The 24,296-nt window shown below is 41.5% G+C and overlaps 1 protein-coding gene across 1 annotated transcript; it reads right to left on the reverse strand.

Annotated features, from left to right (window-relative positions):
* Positions 1–12,574: 12,574 nt before the first annotated feature.
* On the reverse strand, positions 12,575–24,271 carry PDK4 (pyruvate dehydrogenase kinase 4). Its single transcript, XM_080974968.1, has 11 exons — positions 23,964–24,271; positions 20,982–21,123; positions 20,001–20,072; positions 19,481–19,665; positions 18,689–18,778; positions 17,839–17,916; positions 17,225–17,301; positions 16,890–16,988; positions 16,306–16,413; positions 15,522–15,635; positions 12,575–14,881 (listed from the first exon to the last, which is right to left on the reverse strand). Exons 1-11 carry the CDS (start codon positions 24,091–24,093, stop codon positions 14,738–14,740), a joined length of 1,239 nt encoding a protein of 412 aa, XP_080831094.1. The 5' UTR covers positions 24,094–24,271; the 3' UTR covers positions 12,575–14,737.
* Positions 24,272–24,296: the final 25 nt, after the last annotated feature.

A 24,296-nucleotide genomic window follows, 5' to 3' on the forward strand; every position in this document is an offset into this window, starting at 1 on the left:
GACATGGAAGAGACTTAAGGGCCTCGGACATAAGATTACCAGGTTGATGGACTAGATGGAATGGACAGTAAGGACTGACACGACCCGAGACCAGGAAGAAGAGACGTTGGATGAAGACTGGAAGAAAATTTATAAAGAAATTTTTTTTCCCTAGGGAATTGGCCTAAAATTAATGAATATTAGGGAAAATGTTGGAATGAAACTATATGACTTTAGTAGAAATGATATCAGGAGTTATGTATAATCGAGTATTAAGCTTTAAGTTTTAAAGTATTTTACGGTAAGATAAGGTTAAATAAACTAAGGTAATTTGAATAACAGAACATGGGGAAAAGATGGAAAGGATTTGTTGAGTTAATTAATAGGTTAAATTGTTAAGATAAATTATTTAATGAAAATTGAGAAAGATGGAAAGAATTTGCTGAAATAACTAATCAAATTAGAATACAAAAAGGGAGGTGTGAGGAGGTCAACGAAACAAGCAAATGGAAGTTAAAGATATGTAATATGGGATTTGTGTTTTTTTTCTTTTCTTTTTGTATTTTTTTTGCTGTATTGTTGTATTGGTTTTTGTGTTTTGCTTTTTTCCCCTTCCTTTTTATGTATTGTAGTGTTGTTTTTAATTTTTTCTCCCCCCCCCCGTAATTCTGAAATCTTTAATAATTTTTTTTTTTTTAAAAAAACAACTTCCCAATACAGGGCTGCCTTCAGATGTCTTCTAAAAGTTTTGTCGTTCTTTATCTCCTTGACATCTGATGGGAGGGCAGCCAGCATCTGCCAAGAACGCTGCTGCTGCCATAGTTAAGCCCATCCCTCCTACAAACTTTTTAATTATTTCGTCTCCTGAAAAATTGCCAATGTGCCCATTGGGGGGGGGGCAGTTTGCTCAGCTCTGGCGTTACCCACACTGCAGTTAAATTGCCACAAATCAAGGTTTACTCAGGAAACGCTGCTCAAATGCAATGGACCAGCAAGGACATTGTGTGCCACTCTGTAGAAAAGTGAGCAACATTCCAAAGGTCGGCGATTCCAATGGAAAGGACCAGGATGAGAGCAACCCTGGGCAATGCTGCCATGGCAAGGAGAACATTCTGTGGACTCTTCCTGTGTGACCTGGTGGAGTTTCAGACATAAGCTTCCTGATGCAGGAAGGAGCCATGCTAGTTTGTCACCTGGATCACACACCTGGTGCGCTTCCAGACTGTTGCTATTTTGGGGTCAGATTCAGTCACGCACTGGCAAAATCAGGTTGCGCAGTTGTAGTAGATTGAGAGCTCTTGCCCCAAACACCCACCTTCCCCAAAGAATGGGCTTCCTTTGCAGTAGGGAGGGTGATGGGGGAATACACCAGGAAGGCTTTCTTTGATGGAAATACCCTGAGATCTACGGATAAAGGGTAGTGTACAAATTTAATAAATAGTAAATAATAACACTCCCCCCACAAAGAGACCTGAAAAAATGCATATTAAATTGTTGACGTTATCTATTCTTCCTGCAAACAAATCAGGATAAATACTCAATGAACAGAATCTGAAGGGCTCAGCACACCTCGTCACCTTTTATTGATTTATTTCACAAGGTTTTATATACTGCTTAAACAGGAAAAAAACCTGAAGTGGTTTATAGCAACAAAATAAAACATATGCAAGAAAGTACTTATAATGAATACTTTAAAAAACAAGTAGATGTATTGTAATTTATCAAAATATAGGTAAAAATCAACAGTTTTTCGAACCTCAGCCCCCTCAATTGGGGGGGGGGGCTCAACCCCCTGCCCACCAATACTGAGGGGGCTGAAGCCCCTTCCACCCCCTATAGTTGGTGCTCCTGTTGGCTAACATTTATAGGCATGGAATTCCAGAGATTAGGTGCTGCCCCACGAAAGAATGAATTCCTTGCAATTGCAGGGTTGTTTAGTTGTTTGTGGTCTGTTCTACACATTCAACACAATGCAGAGCAGTAATATGCTAGAGGTATTGGGGGGCATGGAGCTGGCTAGAGTGGACTGCATAACATTAGGTTGCAAGTGGGGGATCTCATTTTTGAATGCTCCCCCTTTGGTAAAAGAAAAGAAATTCACAAAAATAGAAAACCAGCGCAACAGGAAAGGGCTAGAATACTTCTCTCTAATGTGATAGTCTTCTATTTGTAGTTTGTTGTTTACATGGAGAAGTATTCAAAATCAGAATGCCACCCCTCCTCCTCCTGTCGTCTACAGTGGTACAGTTCAGCCTATTGCTTCAGCCTTCTATCTCTCATTACTCTCCTATGGAAGAGGGACTATGGAATCTCCACAAACGTTCACACACCATCAGAAAAGCAGCACCGGCACACACTGCCCCGCTTTTTAAAACCCAGCACGGCCACTTATTTTCCCATTGGCATGGTGTATCTGTGCCTGGAACTCCACCCGTCATATATTACATGTGTGCCAGCTTGCACGTGTGCCAATGTTCAAGGTGCAGGAAAACAATAGACATGGAGGGGGGTGCTAAAAAGTGAAAGTGCAAGCCCATTTTTCCAAGCACCTGATCTCAAAATGCACCCTTCAGAGATGCGTTGATCTTCTTCTCCTCCTTTTTAAAAAATGAACAAAATTATGAAAAGTCAGCAGTGTTAACAGATAAAGGAATAAATAGGTCAGAGGCACAAAATGTGCTAGAGGGCAGCTTGAGTTTTGATATGGCAGGCTTTTGACTTTCAAGGAGTTCCTCTGCCCGCCTGGGGAGGGCTGGGGGTGGGGTGTGCCACTCAGTGACTAATCCTTTGGCCACTGGCTCACACAAACATGTTTTTAAGCTCTTTGTGCAATCGGCAGGGAAGGAACACGTTGTTCTCTTTGGCACCCGCCCAATATAACTTGTGAGAATGGAAGAACAATGCCAAGCAAGAAACGACAGCTTCTGCAACGGGCTCTGCAAAGCGGAGCAATGTATGTTTACCAAGCATTAGCATCTCAACCTTCCCACCCCCAAATAAGGGATGGAAAAAAGAAATAGAAAGCGGAACAAGGCAGAAGCGGCAGCTTCTGGCAGAGAACTTGTTTCCTCCTCCTGAAGGTTATTTTCAGCAGTTTTGTAACTTGTATTTACAGCATTGTCTTCTGGATCGCTCCCTGTTCACCTGACAAAAGAGTCTGCCGCTGATTTAAACCACTCAATTAATTTCCATGCGTCTGGAGCTAAGAGATACCAATGGGAGGCAGGCTTAACTTTCCCTTTTTATGCTCGCAGCCTCAAAACAGCTGGAATAATCTTCCGGCTTTATTGAAACGGGCTCCCATATTGCCAAACATTAGGACACCCTTAATCCTTCCGTTTTAAAAAGCCTGGCTGTGCCGCATAAACAGAAGCTGCATGGCTGTTAGGGACAGCTCTGAGGCCTTTTCCTCCTGTTTACACATGCAGGATTTCAGCTGCTACCACGCATAGTTGGGATGAGACACTGAAAGGGGGGGGCGGATTTAAGCAGGGCAAATTGGTTCTGGAACCCTGCATCCTCGGGATTTGCAGGCTGGGTTCCCTCCAACTGAAGTCAAGTCAAGGTTCTCCAAGGGGACAGTGTTGTTGTTGTTGTTTCTAAGAAGGGCAAATGATTCCTAGGGGAATATGAAACACTTTCCTGACTAAGTGGTGGTGTTGTTTAGTTGTGTCCAACTCTTCGTGACCCCATGGACCAGAGCACGCCAGGCACTCCTGTCTTCCACTGCCTCCCGCAGTTTGGTCAAACTCGTGTTGGAAGCTTTGAGAACACTGTCCAACCATCTCATCCTCTGTCATCCCCTTCTCCTTGTGCCCTCCATCTTTCCCAACATCAGAGTCTTTTCCAGGGAGTCTTCTCTTCTCATGAGGTGGCCAACGTATTGGAGCCTCAACTTCACGATCTTCCTTCCAGTGAGCACTCAGGGCTGATTTCCTTAAGAATGGAGAGGTTTGATCTTCTTGCAGTCCATGGGACTCTCAAGAGTCTCCCCCAGCACCATAATTCAAAAGCATCAATTCTTCGGCGATCAGCCTTCTTTATGGTCCAGCTTTCACTTCCATACATCCCTACTGGGAAAACCATAGCTTTGACTATACGGACCTTTGTTGGCAAGGTGATGTCTCTGCTTTTTAAGATGCTGTCTAGGTTTGTCATTGCTTTTCTCCCAAGAAGCAGGCGTCTTTTAATTTCGTGACTGCTGTCACCATCTGGAGATGGGTGGGACCAGAGGGAAAAGTGAGCGGAGTAAGGAAGGTAAGTTTTTCTTTTGTACAGTAGTCTAGTTTCTACACACACACACACAGACACACACACACACACACACACACACACACACACACACTGCACACTCTTTTCTATCCTCCATCCAGCAAGAGGCACTAACACATGGCTACTGGGCAAAAGCACTGAAGGAGAGTACAGAGCAGAGCTGTTGAGGGGTGTGCCCTAGGGAGTCAAGGTGTGGCTGACAGGTGAAGCCCAGGGAGGGCAAGATAGGCAGGTCTGGAGGTCCACATTTGGCTCTGATGCCTGAGGTTGCCCTCCCCTATATTAAATGGATGTGAACTTACAGTACCCAGGATGCTACATGACCACTTGGAGGAATGGTATTTACAAGAAAGGTCTTGCCCATTTTGATTGCTGGTCCTGGAAATAGAGTGAGGGAATCATAAGAACATAAGAGGGCCCTGCTGGGTCAGATCAAAGGTCTATCTTGTCCAGTATTTTGTTGTCATATTGGGCGACAAGCTGCCTTTCTGCCAGCATACTAGAGGCTCATCTGGGGTTTCAAGTGCCATCCTGTGGCAGGCAGAACTCTCCGCCAGCAAAGCAGCATTCATGCCACTTCCAGTGGCCTCTCAGCTGAATTTTGGCCAGCTTTGGGGTTTCCCTGTCCTTTTCAGAGTTTGTTGCAGAAACCAAATTGCTGGCTCCAAAGGAGCATAAGAATCTGCCTTGTACCAGCTCAAAACATTAGTCTGTCTACACTGACTGGTAGCAGCTCACCAGGGTTTTAGGCAGGACACAACCTGAATACTACCTGGAAATCCCAGGGATTGGATTTGAGAGCTTCTCCTTGCAAAGTAGATGGTCTGGCACTAAGCTGCAGCTTTTCTGAATCGGGTCAGTGTTTTGTCCTCCTAGATACTCTTGCAGAAGCTGACAACTATTTGTTCTCTTCTTCAAGAGTTTTGGTCTGTCTCAGTTTGAGATCAGCTGTCCTATATAATAGAAGGCATATTAATCATTATTGCCACTCTCTTCTGTCGGCTCTGGTACACAAGGAATGATAACAATACAACAAAAGTACTTATTTTAGCCTGAGGCTGCCAGGCATGTCAACAACTTAGCTAAATATATAGAGAGAACAAGCCTTCCTGCCAGGAGAAATCAGAACAGGGAGGAACTCCTTTGAAAATCTTTGCTTTCTATGAAGGGTAGACCCATGCTTTTTATAAAGAAGAAGAAGAGAAGGCCCTGTAATGCCTTGCTGACAGTAATCTGTGGAGATGGTGATTTAAAGGCAAGACTCATTTGTACTTCTCCATGCCTGGGTGGAATATAGATTATCTGAGAATGAAGCAAGGAGAGAAAAATTATGAGGCACCCTTACCATTAAACACCAGTCTGAATTAGTGAATTAGGGCATTTTCAGACAACCGGCTCATTAAGCATCAATCCTGATTTGTTTACAAGGCATTTAGATGATGTTATCCCACACTTTCCCATGCATTTCCTCAACATTTTCCTTGCTGCAAGACATTCAGTCTTTTGGGGAGGAAGGTTTGTTGTACTAGACCTCTCAGTCAACTTTAATTGCACAACCTGAATTTGCTGGTATGCTATCAAATCCCACCTGAAAATGTTCAGAAGTGGTCTTGGATCCTTTTTAAGTTGCTAAATAATGTAAATGAACATGCTGTTTAAAAACCCTTTAACATTTCAGCTGGATTTGATGTTCTTCTTGTATGTTGGTCGCGACTCCTTGAGGATGCACATGCTCAGAAGCAAAAGATTCCTATTCTGAACTTTCCTATCAGCAAAGTGTTTCCATATATTATCTTTCCTTTTCTGTGATTAATTTCAAAGAGTATTACTTCCCTTTTACCCAGTTAAATAAATCTTGGTATGTTGTTGTAGGGAAGAAAAAAGAAAAACAAGAGTCTTGTCGCAGCTTAAAGAATAACAGATTTATTGCAGCATTGCCTTGCGTGGAATAGAGCCAGCTTTGTTACTGAACTGGAACAAAGAGAGACAAATAAAGGGTGACTAGAAAATGAACGGAAAGTTAGAACACATTAGGTGAACTGGGCCCCAAATTAACATATATATTGTCAGTGCTATTTTTCTAGAAAAAGAGGTGCCGGAACTCATCATGAAATGCCTCCCTTGTTCTCTTAGAATGCCAGTGGTGCCCACCTGAGAGGTGCCGGAACTGAGTTCTGGAAAAAAAGCCCTATTGTTATGAGCTTTTTGGAAGTAGGCTGTATGCTGAGACCCTTCTAACCCTTGGATCCAGCGAGTGGTGAGGTGATTGCTTGGGTGATGGGCCATTAGGGGGAACAAAGGAATGGGGCTCTGTGTGAAATGGCAAATGGGTTGGGGTGTCCTCCCCCAACTCACAGATGGTTAGAAAGACAGAGCCAGAGTTTAGAGTTGAAAATGGCAATGATGCGAGCTAGAGAAAAAGCAGCAAGCTGAAGAGAGAGTCAGAGTGATGTTTGATTTCTGTTTGAATTCAAGGCTTTGACTAAGGGAGAAACAAGACCCTTTTGGGGTGTTAAGACTGGGAACCCCTCCATCGCTGCCTCAGGTTGCATATATGTGTAAATAAACCATATGTCAAAATGACACCACAGCCTCTGCTGTGTCTCATCCCCAAAGGGAAACATGAACCCGGGGAAAGCACCTAGAAGCCCTGGAATCTCACACCACAATACGCTTCTCAGGGTACTGGCAGTGGAGACTGGTGTATTGGGGCGAGTGGGGTTCTGCCTTACCAACTTCAGTCTACCCTCAGCTATCCAAGCATTCCTTTTAGAGGTGAGAGGATCTTTTGTTTTCTTTCTGCCCCATTGGAAGACATGGGGCTATAGCAGACAAGAAGGCAGAGTCCCACAATTTAAAATAAAAGCTCAGGAGAGAGAGAGGTTTCTGAGAGCATATCTGCGCAGCCTGAAATACAACATCAAAATGCAGTTCAGCGTTGTTGTTTTTTCTTTTTTGAAGAGGAGCTTGAAAGCTTGTTCCTCTTCTATAACACATCTCCTCCTCATTTTGAATCTCGATTTCTGGGCACACTTGTATCAAGCAATGCAAAAGTCCTGCTAGCGTTGGCACAAGAAAGAGGCAGAAGGTTACCTGCCAACACCACATGGTAGCTCCATTTGTCACGTTCGATGGAGGCTGTGTGCAACTTCTGGGTTTGCCAAAAGCTTCAAGAGACACACACAGAGCTTCTGCTCAATCAATGAGTCATTGAACTACCCACTAGGTACTTTTGCGCTTCAAGCATGGTATTATTTTTCATAGCTAACTTCACTGCAGTGTGGCTGCCTCGCACTCCCTTATTGACTGAACCAAGAAAAAACAACTATATTTTCACAGTACACCCTCGGTTATTTCCCAATGGGCAGCAACACTGATGACAAAAGAATGACTCTAAAGATAAACCTTTGAATTGCCCTATATATATATATTTAAAAAAAACCTGGCTATATCAAGTGCTTCATTCTCTAATTGTTGGTTTTGGGGCCCTGACTCTCATATAGAATTATGGGGTCCTTGCATTGAGATGTTAGGCTTTCTTCCATCACTGTTGTGAAACTTACAGCAGCTGGTGATTATTTCTAGGTTATGGAGAATGGGGCCAAATGAAAGATCCATGCAATGCAATATTATAGGAATGCACTCATTACAACAAGCTCAGAAGCCTCTGAGACTGCCGTTGAGGGATGAGTAGACTGTGGTCCTACAAAGGGTGGTGGATTATAACTCCCAAGATCTTTGGCTACTCCGGCTGGAGCTGATGGGAGGAGTTGGAACCCAACAACATCTGGAGGGCCACAGATTCCCCTTCCATGGTGTAGTCAGACATTTATAAAGTGGCAAAAATATATTCATTTCTGGATATTCAGTTTGGGAGGAGCAATATGGACTTGGTTCCATTGCTGTGCCTGGAAATGCAAGTTTTAGGGGTAGGCTGAAGTGCTTTATATAAATGTTTTCTTGTGAGAAAACTCCACCCCACGCTTTGAAAAAAAGTATTTGTTCTAACAAGGGTAATTGTCTGGAAATTGATGGAAGTCATTCAGTTGCCCCCTGAAGAAGGCTGCAGCGTGACATTATGGTAAACCATGGTTTATTGTGATGGGAATGAGCCAACACTCTCTCCCCAGTCCACAGACTTATGGACTTCCCACTTTCATCTTCCTGGCATGGCTACCAGCAAAACTTTCCTGATTAATTACAGTTTATCATTCTGCCTGAACCCCAAACTGTGGCTAATCTTAACTATGGTTTGTTTGAAACAAGCCAGCTCCATAAACTAGTTCGAAGATGGTTTGTTTCAAATAAAGTTTGATTTAAAAAAGGACTAAATAAAGTTTGTTGGGTTCAGATGACACAGCAAGCTGTGGTTAACCAAACATGCAAGTGGAAACTTCTAAACCTCTCCATGTGGATGGGAAACATTCACTCAGGAAGTGACTAGACTACCGTAATTTCTGTCATGCCTAATAATGGTTTACAACCATCAGAGAGCCCTATGAGTTAAAGGACATTAGGCATATTGGCTGACTTCTTAACCTGCAGCTTTGAATGTGGCTTACTCTGAACGTTGTTCTGTTTTTTGGGGCAGGGAGTGGTGGTTATCGGCTCATTATCCAACAGGGAGCACATTGATGTAGGGTTGTCACCTGCTGAATACAAGTCAAGGTACCAATTTGAATTCATTTAATAAGTAGTATGGGCAACATGGCTTTAGCTTGACAGCATGGTTTAGCTCATGGGTAGGTAAACTAAGGCCTGGGGCCCCGGATCCGGCCCAATCGCCTTCTAAATCCGGCCAGCAGATGGTCTGGGAATCAGCGGGTTTTTACATGAGTAGAATGTGTGCTTTTACTTAAAATGCATCTCTGGGTTATTTGTGGTGCATAGGAATTCATTCATCCCCCCCGCCAAATATAGTCCAGCCCCCCCACAAGGTCTGAGGGACAGTGGACTGGCCCACTGCTGAAAAAGTTTGCTAAATAGGAACAAGGTGGCCCCCAACTAAAGCTCAGGATTCTGTACCATGGATTCGCTGTCTGGCCTTGGGCATTTTTGTGGGGTGTGAAACACAGAGCAGTAAAATACAACATTCCTAGAGTGGACGTAAAAAGGGGACCAGCCAGTCGGAACCCACAATTTTATATTTCTAGTCTGTTTCCCATCTGGGAAGCAGAAACAGCAGCAACCTAGAAGGATGATGTTGCTGTTTTGTGTGTGTGTGTGTGTGTGTGTGTGTGTGTACACCTGTTGTCAGGATCCAAAAGAAACCCACATATTGAAAAAGAACTTTGTAATGAATTATTCCCGAATTTGCTGAATCAAGTGGCACACACTTGTATACTTTGAACTCCACTCATCCCTGCCCACTCTCCCTTAAGCTAGCTATTACAGCTGTTATCTGGAGACATTGCCCCAGGAAGGTGGTGTTCCTAAGCTGCCTTATCTGAAAGTTTCCCTTTATGTAACCTAGTTATATAAGGTGATGTAACAAGACCTTTTTTAAAAAATGAGTTCCTTGAAAGTTTGCAAAGCAAACAAGTGCACGGCAAAGGGCAAAGTATTTCTAATCAAAAGGTAGACAGGCACTATATAAAGCAGAGAGAGGCTGTGAACAGCTGTAGAATAAGCCTTAGAAACGAATTTCAAGTTATGATTGTGCAATGTATACATAGATTGATGAATTGTTTGCACAGGGTTTTTGAAAAACTGGCAAGGACTTACATGGACCTTTAAAAAAAAATAAAGCTTCTTTATTCTTGTAAAGAAGCTGGTAAAATGCGGTCTTGACTATGCTACCACTCAGTGGATTTGTAACTGGCTGACTGACCAAACCCAAAGGGTGCTCATCAATGGTTCCTCTTCATCCTGGAGAAGAGTGACTAGTGGGGTGCCACAGGATTCTGTCTTGGGCCCGGTCTTATTCAACATCTTTATCAACAACTTGGATGATGGACTCAAGGGCATCCTGATCAAATTTGCAGATGACACCAAACTGGGAGGGGTGGCTAACACCCCAGAGGACAGGATCACACTTCAAAACGACCTTGCCAGATTAGAGAACTGGGCAAAAACAAACAAGATGAATTTTAACAGGGAGAAATGTAAAGTATTGCACTTGGGCAAAAAAAATGAGAGGCACAAATACAAGATGGGTGACACCTGGCTTGAGAGCAGTACGTGTGAAAAGGATCTAGGAGTCTTGGTTGACCACAAACTTGACATGAGCCAACAGTGTGACGCGGCAGCTAAAAAAGCCAATGCAATTATGGGCTGCATCAATAGGAGTATAGCATCTAGATCAAGGGAAGTAATAGTGCCACTGTATTCTGCTCTGGTCAGACCTCACCTGGAGTACTGTGTCCAGTTCTGGGCACCACAGTTCAAGGAGGACACTGACAAACTGGAACGTGTCCAGAGGAGGGCAACCAAAATGGTCAAAGGCCTGGAAACGATGCCTTATGAGGAACGGCTAAGGGAGCTGGGCATGTTTAGCCTGGAGAAGAGGAGGTTAAGGGGTGATATGATAGCCATGTTCAAATATATAAAAGGATGTCACATAGAGGAGGGAGAAAGGTTGTTTTCTGCTGCTCCAGAGAAGCGGACACGGAGCAATGGATCCAAACTACAAGAAAGAAGATTCCACCTAAACATTAGGAAGAACTTCCTGACAGTAAGAGCTGTTCGACAGTGGAATTTGCTGCCAAGTAGTGTGGTGGAGTCTCCTTCTTTGGAGGTCTTTAAGCAGAGGCTTGGCAACCATATGTCAGGAGTGCTCTGATGGTGTTTCCTGCATGGCAGGGGGTTGGACTCGATGGCCATTGTGGTCTCTTCCAACTCTATGATTCTGTGATTCTATTCTATGATTCTAAGATTTTATAGTTTAAAGTTATTTAGTAGTACGTGAAAAGCATTCTTTCTGTTGAGACCCAGTCCAAACTTGGCAAAACAAGTTCCATTTTTTTTTGTTTTTAAATTTGCTGAATTTTCTCCACATAGAAAGCCACAGGCGTCACTTCTGAAAAGGTCACAAAACAAGCCTGGGAAGACTTTTCTGTCAGGCCTTAACTTTTAAACTACTGCTTAACCAATACTCTAATTCTTGATATTCATTGTTTTCTGGCTATCTTTTTCCTTTCAGCATTGAGAGGAGTGCTTACTTTCTAAAACAATGGGTGCTAGAGCTCAAGACTTTCTCCTCCCCATTCTAAACACCCACCCACCTCTAAAAATAATGGCTCAATGTAGTTAAGTAGCAGACATTTTCCTCTACTTCAGATGGGCCTCCTGACATTCAAAACCAGCTCCAGGGCTGTCATGACATTCTGGTTATCTGCTCCCACGAGAGATTATGCCCTCAATATAATTGTGTGGGATGAGTAGGAACTGCCTCTAGTTTTGCATTGTCAAGGGCAGTTGTGGGATTTACGGCTCTCTTAAATGAGCCTGTACACCAAGACAAATTGGACTCTGAACAAAACGTTGCAGCATATCACAACCCCAAAAGAGGAATTCTCCAAACCCACAACAGGAATTCTCTAGTTCAGAACAAGGGAGCCAAGATTGACTTTTTCTTTTCGCACATCATGAGACTTTTCCGTGGTATGTTATAGTGCTACAAAGCTGGAGTTTACATGCTGCCTGTGAACAAAATGATCATTTATACCGTAGATAGTGAGCAGGTGAGGATGATGGCACATGGCAAATTAGAAGTGTATTGGCTTTAGCTTTGCCTTCCTTCAAGACATCCCTGTGTGGGGACAGGGTTGTTGTATGCTGTGAGTATAAAAAACATTTCCCTAATCCTCATTCCCTCCCTCCTGCAATTACTGTAAATTATTAGGGGGCTGAGTAAGTGGGTTGTGTCTTCCCCATTTATTTTCATACCCCAACATTCCATTATATCCAGAAGCCTTAAAAAAAAAAATTCAAGGTCTTTTGGGGTGCTTTTTTTCTTTTCATTTACAAAAACTATACACCTGCGTATTTGAGGAACTGCCCAACCATGTAGATAGAAACCACTGCCTTAGTTTTGCTTCCAGACTGCTAAGCGCTCAGCTACTAGAGTTCACTGTTTGAGAGAAGTGACAATGTTACTGTTTACAAGCTATACAATAGCAGTAATAACCGAGAAACAACTAGAAATAAACAGTTGGACCAAAAATGGAAGCAACAATGTCCGACCCCCCAATAACAAGGACATGTAATTTTTAAAAATGGACTAAAAAAAATAAAATGCAGACTTAGAAATCAACCATGTAACAGGCAATCCATTGCTTGCATGATTTAAGAGGAGGGTGGAGAAGAAAAGAGTCAAGCAGTATTTTTAAAAAAACCACCACAATTTTATTAAAAATCTTTTAATACATCTCGAGTACACCTGAACTCGAAGGCACACTGTGGAAGAAATAATTCAGTCTTAAAAAATTTGGGTTTTTTTACACTGCATTTTTCACTTTGTACTGAGCATAAAACAGCACCAAAAGCTTATGTTGCTCAAAGTCAATGGCATACTTAGGCTTGCCTTTACTGCAGCCATATAATTCAGCAAAAGGAATTCTAGTATCCATTTAGCGTGATAATATGGTCTGTGACAGAAAGATGGCACCTTTGGTTCTTTTCAGAAACACTGCATAGACTGACAGTATAGGTTATTAAAACAGTAAAACAACTCATCTTTAGCAGATTGTATGCACTGTATGAAAGGCACAAATTCTATCAGTTATCCAAACATTATGGGTGAACATATGCGGATTATATATGAATGACATTCATCTTGTTATTTAATGCTGCCACTGTGATAACACCATAACACTAACTTAATGCACAGCATTAAGACCTCACCCCTTAGTTCTTCATCTCAAGTATGCAATAGCAATTAGCATGTCACCTACACACTTGTTTCCTCATAATCAAGCATATACAAATAGGCACTGCAGCAGAACAAAAATCTTCAGCATTTCCCAAAACTGAACTACAATGACAACAGGAAGGAACAAAAACATCCAATACTCCAGCAATGTTAGCTGTTAAGCCTTTTGTTGGTACAGGGTACCAACTGCACATAATAGCCTCACATGGCTGGGATTACCAATTCAACTGAACCCAATGTCCACAGCAAAAATGGACATCAGCAAATGTGGGAGCTTCATTGCTGTCCACAACTGAGCAGACACTAAATCTCCACAGATAGCAATCATTTTAAACATAAAGTAGTTTTCGCTCTTTAGCACATTATTGCTTTTTTTAAAAAGAAAAAAGAAGACTGACCTGGATTGTCACTAGCTGGGCCCTGATCAAATTCTCTGCCTTTTAGCAGCACAATTTGGAATGGAATATTCTCCCAATGATCTCTTCACAAAAAGAGACACTCTGCCACCCTCGTTCTTTGCAGTTACACAAAGAAATAGTATTTCTCACAGCTGTTCCTTATGCATTTTCGATACAGGCACAGTATCTTCCACAACCTGTTTTATCATCACATCCCTGCAAATGTCTCAAGAGTAATCTTAACATTGACAGCATTGAAAGTCACATTTTTTTTCAAATTGAGCTGTGGCAGGTGGCCCCCAAATTAACATACATGATTCAAATTTACACCCTGAAAACATAGTTGGGTGTGCACACACATACATAGTAACAGTACCATTTAGAGAACCCATCTCCCCTCTCACAAACAGCTTCATATCCTGCTCAATGACTGGCAATTTAAGTATCTTTAAAATACCCTATTTGTACTGCTGCTCCCTCACTGTACTGAGCTGTGAGCCATACACCAAGATACAGCTAATAAACTTTTATCTTCACAATATCTAACCGTCACTTCCTTGACATCACTTTAACATTCTTCTCCAAGAAGAGCAAAATCTCAGCATTAGAAAAGCAATGAAAACGCTATACATAAATACAGCTATTTTACATTTAAAAATTCAAGTAATGTTCACCATTTGGAGCAAGTTTAGAAATATGCAACTTTCAGCATTGCACTCTTGATCAAGCCAAACAACTGCAGTCAAGGTAGCCTGTTGTCGGTGCTCTTTCAACTAGACTTTGTCGGCTGAGCATGTCAAATATACTTAAAGTCATAATTTTGTAACAGGATGAAATACCTACTGACTGGATTAGGGGAAAATTGATGTGTACTGGAGTTCAACCACAACATAACGTTTTTTGAATATTATCAAGTCCCACCTCAGAAGTCTGAAAACATTAGTACTTGGGAGTGCTAATTTAAATTTCAAAAAGCTAAAAAGAAATGATGTGCACATCTTTCTATGCATTTTGATTCTCCTAACATATCCATCATTAGACATGCTGTAGTACAAATACAGTACATGCAGTCTATGCTGTAATCATGTGTTCCATATAATTTCTTCTCTTGCTAAATCCTGGTATAGAAGAGAAATGACTTCTAGTTATTCGTTTCATTAGTCCTATCTGAAACATTGGTTTGATCCACTTTCAGTGTTCTGGAGAACTGCAGATTTCATGCAGCTGCAGTCTGCCTTGACACATTCTTTGGTTCTTTACTTGGAACACACCAATCATCTGCTTCTATAGTGGTTTGGTAATGCTTCGAAACAGACTTGTTGAAAACAGGAAGTTTCTCTACAGAGTCTGTGGAAAGGGCCTGGAAAGCAAGACCAAATATAGTTAGATTACACCATTACTATCAATGTAGTAAACTGATTTTTTTACTGAGCCTAGTTATGAGCAAACATACAGCCTGGAACAAGTTTGATTCAAAGTTTGAGACTTGATTGTTCTGCCAATCTTTTGAGACTGAAGTTTATGATGGACCACACTTATAACAATCTTAAAGATAGAACACTAACTGATAATACAGGAATGACAAGTAGTGAGAGAGATTAAACTCAGTATTTGTGGGAAAAGCAAAGTCAGATTATTTTTAATGTGAAGGTGGCCAATCTACATTTATTAAGAACTCTCATTTTGGCACATACTTTCAATTATTTTTAAATTTATCACATTGTAATACTTCCATATTTCTATAAAATAGCCAAGATGGCTTGTAATCCAAATAATAAGTTACAATGACCTACTTAGACAAAGGCAACAGCAGTCTTTTGAAGAGCATATTCTGCAAAGACTCGCTGATGACTAATGTACAATTGATACAAAGTACTGTCTTTAAAGTAATAAACCTCAAGTTACTAATAAATTAAAAACAAACCTGATTCAAATAAGCTGGTGATAGGCACAGTTGCAGCACTACAAAATTACTGGGATTGGGGACGGGCAGAACATACCTTTAAGTAGATGAGAGCATCTGTTCCATAACCAGAGATGGAACACAGATTGAGGTCCCCATGGAAGTATTTAGCATACAGGCGAGAAATGGGTAAGCCATAACCAAAACCAGCCTAGAAAGAAATGAGGCATTTTGTTAATTGGAACGATGGGGTCCTTCTTTCCTAGGCTAAGTACTGTACAAGTGTCACACTGTGCAGATCCTATTGGTATGGAGTCCCAACGAAAAATGATGTGCTCTACAATGATTCTTCACAGGAGAAATATGAGGAAAGCAAGTTCTCTCCTGTATAATGCAGTCGTAGTTTGCATTATAAACAAAGGCAATCTAAAATAATGCAACACTACTGACCTAGTTTTGGAGGCTCCTCAGTGGTTGCTTGTCTACATAATTAGTAATGCTGAACAGAAAGGGGAAGAGGTGGAAATACATGCCAAGTATTGGGTCACTATCAGGTCTGGGAGAAGTAAACCTGCGTATAAATTGTACACACCAAACTACAGGAGGTGGCTAAGACAATACTCCTCTCCTCCCAATACAGAAACCCTGATGTGCACCCCCATCCAGAGTCTGAATTTGTGCAACCAGAACAAGGCTGTTTCTATGAATTGGAAGTGATCAGCATGGTTGAGTCACTACAGATATCAGGCGTGCTTACATGTACACCTGGAAGCATTGTTTTTGTCAATCAACTCAGAATCCAAGTCCTTGACAAGAACAAGGGCCGCTACAAAGACTCAGCTCTCATCTTACAGCTTAATTCTTATAGCTTCATCTCTTACCAGAGGAGTAGAATTCTTTTCCATCACAGGTTTTGGTGCTGTAGAATATGTGTAGCTGAAGAGGCTTTCTATTTTTCTCACTGGAACACCACCCCCTCTATCAGATATCTAGTTGAGAACACACACAAAAGGTATTAAATGCATGTTTCTAATCCTTGTTAAAGTATCACTAAAGCCACTAAATCATTTCTGCTTTAAGGATCATCCTGTATCAAATTTGCTTATCTTTTCCTTAAAAATCAATACTGTCCAAAACAGTATTTGGCTAGCGACAGCTTGTTGTAATTTTGCTGCAATTCACTACCCATCTATTCCACACCAAATCTTTTTAAACCTATGAGACTCTGGATGCTTCCAGACGGTCACTATTTTGGGGTGGGATTCAGTCACATACTGGCAATACAGAAAGTGCTAGGGAAATGCATGGGAAGAGTGAGATAATGCTGGTGATACAACATCATTTAACCTCCTCAAAAACAAATCAGGAAAAATGCTCAATAAACAGGTTGTCTGGAAGTGCCCCATTTGCAAGTTTATATTATATGTTGCACCTATTGTATTGGGAAAAAAGCCTTGTAAGATACCTTAATTGACAGGTCTTCCTTTCCAAGTACAACGGTCACCTCAACTGGATCAAGAGAAGGTTTGTTTTCCTGGTGTTCAACTGTTGCTCTCATTGCATTCTAGGGGAAACGAAGAATCAGGAGGACTTAATTCAATCTGAGTTGCTCTAATTTTTGCCATTTTTAATTCCAGTCAATATACTAAAGTATCATTAGATTTCTATTCCACTTCTTCCTTCCAAAGGAGTCCAAGGCATCAAGCAAAATAGTAAAAACAGTGCTGAACAAATGCTGCTGCTAACGCACACATAAATATGGAGGCGAAAAATGAATGTTTCATAATTGCAAACACAAACCTTGAAAAGTTCAAACAGCATGTGAAAGAGGTGGGATGGTACATATACTATGTGGATAGGCTGTCCAGCTGCCTTTCCTGCAGGAAGATGCACAAACAGTAATCAGCACACAGCTGCTATTCAATTTCAAACAATTGTTATTGTGTGTCCACAATAAATGCTTTTAATTAAGATCTGTGCATTTAATACTGCATCCTGAAATTTGTTATCCTTTATTATTCTATAGTACTGTAGTTATGAATGTTCTTGTTTTGCAGAAGTTTGTATTGTATTGAAGAAGTACAAACTTCCTGCAATCCATCCTTCATGAGCAAAAACATTCTTGAACTATTATAATGGTGGATTTGCAGCTAAGCTAATTTCTTCTTTTGATTTCTTTTAAGGAAATGCGGATACCAACCCTATCAGAATTACATGTCCATGTGCTCATTCAGGTCTGGCATATTGCATCATATGAATGAATGCAACCGTGCAAATTTAGCACTTTCTCAAGGGGGGAAAATGGTAAGCCTCCAATTCTAGACAAGTGGGTCAGCAGTAAGAGCAAAAAGCTTCTAAAGAGGAGAAACCAAAGAGCTACCCTGATACGGTGGAGAAGAGGAAAATGCACTCACCATTCACTTGAGTAAGCTTTAAGTCTGGAGAAGCGAAATAGTATTGGTCACAAAGCATCTGGGCACTCTGGAAAGCATCTGGAATTCATTTTAATAAGAAAAAATGAAGCATGATTTAACACAAACTCTTATGCATCATTAGGCATATCCTAGATACTAGACTACTCCAGGCTGTGCTCTCTAGCATTGAAATAAGGCTTCTGTATACAGAAAGCTGAATTATAACTGTAAGCATTAAGGCACAGAATGCCACTGAAATATCAGTTAAATATTACCCAAGACTTCTAACTGCACATGTCTGTCACGTGGAAATCAACAGATCTTGCATGCAGCAGGCTGAATAGGACTGTACCCAACAGAAATGCAATGCCACCTGACTGCATGAGAAAATTCTGATGACCCGTTAAAAACAGGCATTCCACCCTTCATTCACTCACTACTGAATGTAAAAGTGTGCAACTTGCCAGGATCCCTGTCTCATGACGGTCAGAATATGCAGGTAGGTATACACATGAACATATGGAGTCGTCTTATACCATAGTGCAATCGACTCTTCCACCTTCCTAAGCACAGTTGACTCTTGACTGGCAGAGGCTCTCCAGGGTTTTAGGAAGAATCTTTTCCCAGCCCCACCTGAAGACATATGAGAAGGCACATGGGGCCTTCTGCACGCAAGGGAAATGCTACAGTCCTTCCCCAAAATATTCTGCACTTAGATGTGAAGCCAGGATACTCATGAAAGACTGACAATTCTTTCACTTTCTAAAACTGGTAATGCACCTAAGAAAAGGACATATTCTCTACACATAGCTGAAGCCACCAGGGGATGCTGACAATTTCATATACGTACCATGCACCAAATCCACAACGTCACAGCAAGGGTCAATGCATCCAATGTGCTTTGGATTACCCACATTGTTATTGTTATCAAAAATAAGCGCTGTTGAATTAAAAGACAAAATGGTCAATTTTTTTCCAGGTTGCTCAACACAATTCATTACAAATATCTAAAGGATGATTTTTAGCAATGATAAAAAGGACAAAGTGCCACCTTTTGGAAATTCCTCCCGAACTTCAATTCCACCTTTTAAAACCCTGTAATGTCGGGGACAAACCGGACGTATGGCAGCCCTGTCTTATCTCTCCTTCCCACAAGAGCTCATGGTGACATAGAAGGGACTATCCAACTTTATATTTATAACTGCTCTGTAAGGGATGATGGGCCAAGGGTCAGTGATTTGCTGAAGGCCATCTAGTGAGCTTCATTGCTGAACTAGGTTTTATCTGCTATTCTATCTACTACAGTGAAGTGCTTTGGCATTTACATTTTTCTAGTCTGGAGGCATCTGTATCACAATGCATTTCCCTTTGTGTGTACTACTTTACCAGGTTTTAGTACTGGAGTTGTTATGTACACACATTTCATTGCTTTTTGGCTATACTGTTTATTAACTAACTACTTTCTGCTTTTGACCCTTGTTCTCCCTCTCATAATAATTTATATCATTTACACTTGTCATTTTTCTTTTTACAACCAGCAAAGATAAATGATTAATAAAATCCACAGTTCATCAAATATTTCTAAGAATGTTTGACAAAAACATTAAAATCAACTTGTCAAAGGGATGGAAAAACAACTTACTGTGCTGGTTTATTAACATTCGAATAGATATCCGGTTCATGTAAAAGCGATCCAAGAAGTACTGGATGTTTTGATTGATGAATGGGTCCATCTTGGAAGAATCTCTGTATTCTAGAACCCCTTGTGCCATTGTGGGCACTACATCATGGTGCCGATTTCGGACTTTGACAATGGCATCTATGAAACTGGGAAGGGGGGGGATAACTTTAGACTTGGCCTATCTGACGAAGGCAGCAAAGCAAAACTGAAATAAGTTATTTTTTTCACCATTCATTCTGTCAAGATAATTGAAGCATCTTAATGTTATCGTGACAGTTTATAATTTTATTTCAATGTGCCATTTTTTGCAGTATCAGGTGTCAGCTATACTGTTAAAAGCTTTTGATCATTATCATATGATCAGTAGTCTCTGTATTCTGAACTGAATAATGTTCATGCTTAGTTAGTTGAGCAACCCATCAAGTCAGCTGTTACTGTGAAGCAAGTAAAGCTACTAGCAACACAACTCATAAGAACTTACTTTGATAGAACTTTGTGGTCATCTGATTTTTTGTCACGGAACTCCACTAGCTCCATTAGGCTTTCAACATACCTGTTAATATACAAAGTAAACCATGAATTATTCATACAGGCCAGGGAAAGTTGACTGGAGAGATAAGATTGCTTTAGCAATTCAGTAACTCGGTGACCTCAAGTAGAAGGCAAACTATGAGCAAACAGACCACTAGGACTTCAGTTAAGTTTAGGAGTAGAAAAATATATTTTAAATTCCTATGTGCCTGCCTCAATGTTTGTATGCATGCCTCCTAAGCTATCTCCAGCTCACTATTATATGTTTTTTTAAAATGTGTGTGGTATCAGTTGGTATACAGCATTGCACACACCAAGGACGCAAACAATGCCACCAAATCTGTGCACAAACACAGCAGCTGTTAAAACGCAGTTCCTTTATCTTGATTGTGCAGAATGTCATCATTATGATAACACTACATGGGCAGAAGACAATTATGTGAGGTTTCACAGCATCTTAGTTCACATTTAACAAGCAGCCACGGCAGCTATAAAATGACTACAGAGGATGCCATAGTTGTGCGTCCAGCACGTGCTTTTCTATGCTATGGCCTTGATATAATGACCTGCATTTTACTAGCAACCTGTCAAGCTTCAAATGCAGTGGTACCTCTAGTGACGAACTTAATTCGTTCCGGAGGTCCGTTCTTAACCTGAAATTGTTCCTAACTAGAGGCGTGCTTCCGCTAATGGGGACTCTTGCTGCCGCTGGAACACGATTTCCATTCTCATTCTGGGGCACAGTTCTCAACTCGAGGTAACTCTTCCAGGTTAGCGGAGTTTGTAACCTAAAGTGTTTGTAACTCAAGGTACCACTGTAAAGGTTCTTGTTACTGTTGCAAAGTAAATATGAAGCTTTCTGAAATTTAAAATACAAAAGCAGGATTAAGTTGAACGTAGTAAAATGTGTTACGTACGTTTTGCTACTTACCAACTTTTTACCAACTGTACTGAAGGAGTGCTTAACAGTCGGCTAGGGAGGAAGTCGATTTCTTTTAGGATATTTGCTAGCCTCACAGGAAGTTCATGCCGAAGAAAAGAAAAAGATGTTTTCTCGCATGCATTAGTTGACCCTGAAAAACAAAAACCAGCTCGTTTAAGTTGTTTTCCATATAAGCACCATAAGGAATAGCTTCAAGATATCATATGTCAACTTTATGTTATACAATCAAGTAGCTCAGCTACCAGTGCAAGATCGTGTAGCGACTGCTAGTTATTAGAACTAAAGGATGTTTTGCACAATGGCAGCAGTAAATACAAAGTAATCTCTGAAAATCATCAGGTGTCTTCTGCTTGTCACACATTTCCCCAATACCAATGTGCTCTTAGGGAACAGAGCTATGATATGACTTACCACAGATAAAATCAGCTATAAACTATTATTGATTTAAGCCATATTATATGTAGTTACAATTTCTTGGTAAGGATTAAGAAAAAGGTCTAAGCTGCAATCATATGTGCACTTCCTTGACAGTAAATTGCACTGAACTTGGTAGGACTTAGTTCTGAGTAAACGTGCACAGGACCATACTTGGGAAAAGTGGACTAGGCCACATCCCAGCTGTGTTCACCAAGTGTTCAGAAGAATGATGAACACTATCTGTCTCTTGAGATATTAACAAACCCCCACAAATGCATATAAATTTCACAATGCTTTACTCTATTTTAAGTTCAACAAGTACAGTACTACTTAACATTAAGAGTATGTAATTTTAAAATGCCTTTGGCTTTTCTACAAGTAAAAATTGTGGGCCCTCACAGAAAATAGAGACGAACAAAAGCCAATCATTGCTAACCAGCCACAACAGATCTGGTGAAACCACAAGCATGTATAGAAAGCTTTGGCAAAATTACTACTGCTTTAAATAATTCCTTTTAGCTGCAAGTAGCAGACCACACCTAACACACTGGCATGTGTATTTATATATCTAGCAGCTGAGTGATTAATATTTTTTTCTGCTTATAAGTTGTACAGTTTTAAACTGTATCTACTAAATGAAAAACAGCTTTTTCTATCACACAACAGACACTGATGGCTGAAGAATGACTGAATACAGTGTCAGCAATAATAAACTAACAAAGCCTACTATGGGTGGCCAGGCTAAAAGTAATAAACTGAGCAATGCTGAAAATTACTTATCCAATTAATCAGAACTAGAGGACAAAATCCTATTTTCATACTTTGTGACTTGAAGTTATTACCATTTTTTTCCTAGCATTTGTAATAGAACATGTGAAGCAACTTGAGCCAACGAGAATAGAGTAAACAACTATGAAGATTCCGAGAAAGCACCCTTGAAAAGCTGCCATTTTTTAAAAAAGGTAAAACTGCTTCTTTATAGATTTTAAAAGCTAACATTAAAAAGTATAGAACCAATTTCAGTGACTAAGAAAAATATAGTTTAGAAACACAGACATGTAGACAAATGTTTACTTAGGTGAACTAATTCCAAATGCTTCACATTTGATTGCATAATAGATTTAATAAGTACCATATGAAGGGAAAGAGCATACAATGTTATTTTTTTAACTTGAGAATTGAGAATTCCTGTAAACTAGAGTAATTTCCTGCAAAACTCTCCCTGCACGTTTGCTTTCTAATAGAACCAAAATTGTTGCATAACAAAATTGTTGCATACCAAAACCACAGAGAAAAAAAATATGAAAAAAATCTATATGCTCAACAGGTGGACAGTTCCATGGAGCTCTGTGCAGTCCTGAGATATGCTAACAACAAATGAAAACTTCAGCTGGAGTACAAGGGCAAAAGATGAATAAACCAAAGGGAGTTTTGGGGATCCTTAAAGATTTGTAGTGCAAGTTTACTCAGAAACAAGGTTAATAGTCAGGGCTGGCCCACCAAGGTGAGGAAACCACCTTGGGCAGCATAATCCAGAGGGACAACAGATCTCAATGTAGATCTTTATTCTCCCCTTGCACCTGATACAGATCTTCACTCACCCCTTCCTCCCTGGTGAAGAGAGAGGTCACCATTTTGTGGTTTGGCTCAGGTCCTAAAATGTCTTGGGCTGGCCCTGTCAATAGTGCTCACTCCCAGAGAAGTGTACATAAGGTTGCAGCCTAAGAGATCGTGGCATAAACTCCTTTGGACTAGATCCCATAGCATCAAATGTGTGGATTGCATCAGATGAATTCACTTGATGAACCAGACTCCAGTCCACAGAAGCTGATGTAACAAAGAACTTGATTAAGCACTTTAAGGTAACCTAGACTTGTTTGCTTTTGGTTTTGCTGTGATAGATGCACATAGCTACTCCACTGCAATTTGCTTGAATGCAAGCCAGTAAGAAAAGATGGAGATAACATTCCACACCCACCCCATCCCTCTTGGGAGCATTATCCAGACACACACACCCCAAAGCAAAATCGTTTTCACCCTCCTTTCGCCCCTGGCCTCAGCTTACACTGCTTTGGAAGCCCAACCCATGAATACAAGGACAGAGGACCAGGGGTACCCCCCACTTAACAGAATGAGCCCCCTAATGCAACAGGACTGACTTCCCACAACTTGAAGTGAGTGCAGTCATAGACTTTGCTATCTGTAGCAGCTTTTGCCAACCTGGCGCCCCTCCAGATGTTGTCTGGCTGTGTTGTCTGGGGCTGGCAGTCCAACAGCATCTGGGGGGTACCAAGCTGATCTATGGGGGAGGGGGTCCATAAGACCATTAAGCCTTATGGCCTCTCCACACTAAACTGCACCTCTTATACACACACACACACAGTCATCTCAAGCAGGACCCTACTAGGCGGTGTCCCAAAAGGCCATCTCTCATCACCAGCGACCACCTCAACCCCCCCCCCACACCCTTTTGCTCTGGCATTGCCCCACAGCGGCCACCCCGTGCCGCCCCCACTCTCCCACACGCGTCGATCGCACCGCAACTGCCCTCACCGAAATCCAGGAACTGCTTGATGGACAGCGGCGACGGAGAGTAGCGGGCAAAATGCTCCACCTCTCGATGCGCCCGCTCCCCGCCCGCCAAGGGGGCCGCGCTGCGAATCGCGATGCGAGCGGCCTTCATGGCTCCGCGGCGCCAGCAGCAGCGAACCGATGACCGTGAGCAACGGCTGGAGTGTATGTGTTTCTGCGCGGTTCCTCCGCTCGAACCCTTTCGCCTCGCGCCCTGCACGTGCGGCCCCTTATTTACCACTTCGACCCCTCCCTCCGGGGGGCGTGTCCGGAGCGCGAGCGCCAAGCCACGCCCCCTCTCCGGAGGCTAACTGC

Source organism: Podarcis pityusensis, assembly GCF_964106645.2.
Source record: "Podarcis pityusensis genome assembly, chromosome: 12".
NCBI classification, from domain to species: Eukaryota; Metazoa; Chordata; class Lepidosauria; order Squamata; family Lacertidae; genus Podarcis; species Podarcis pityusensis.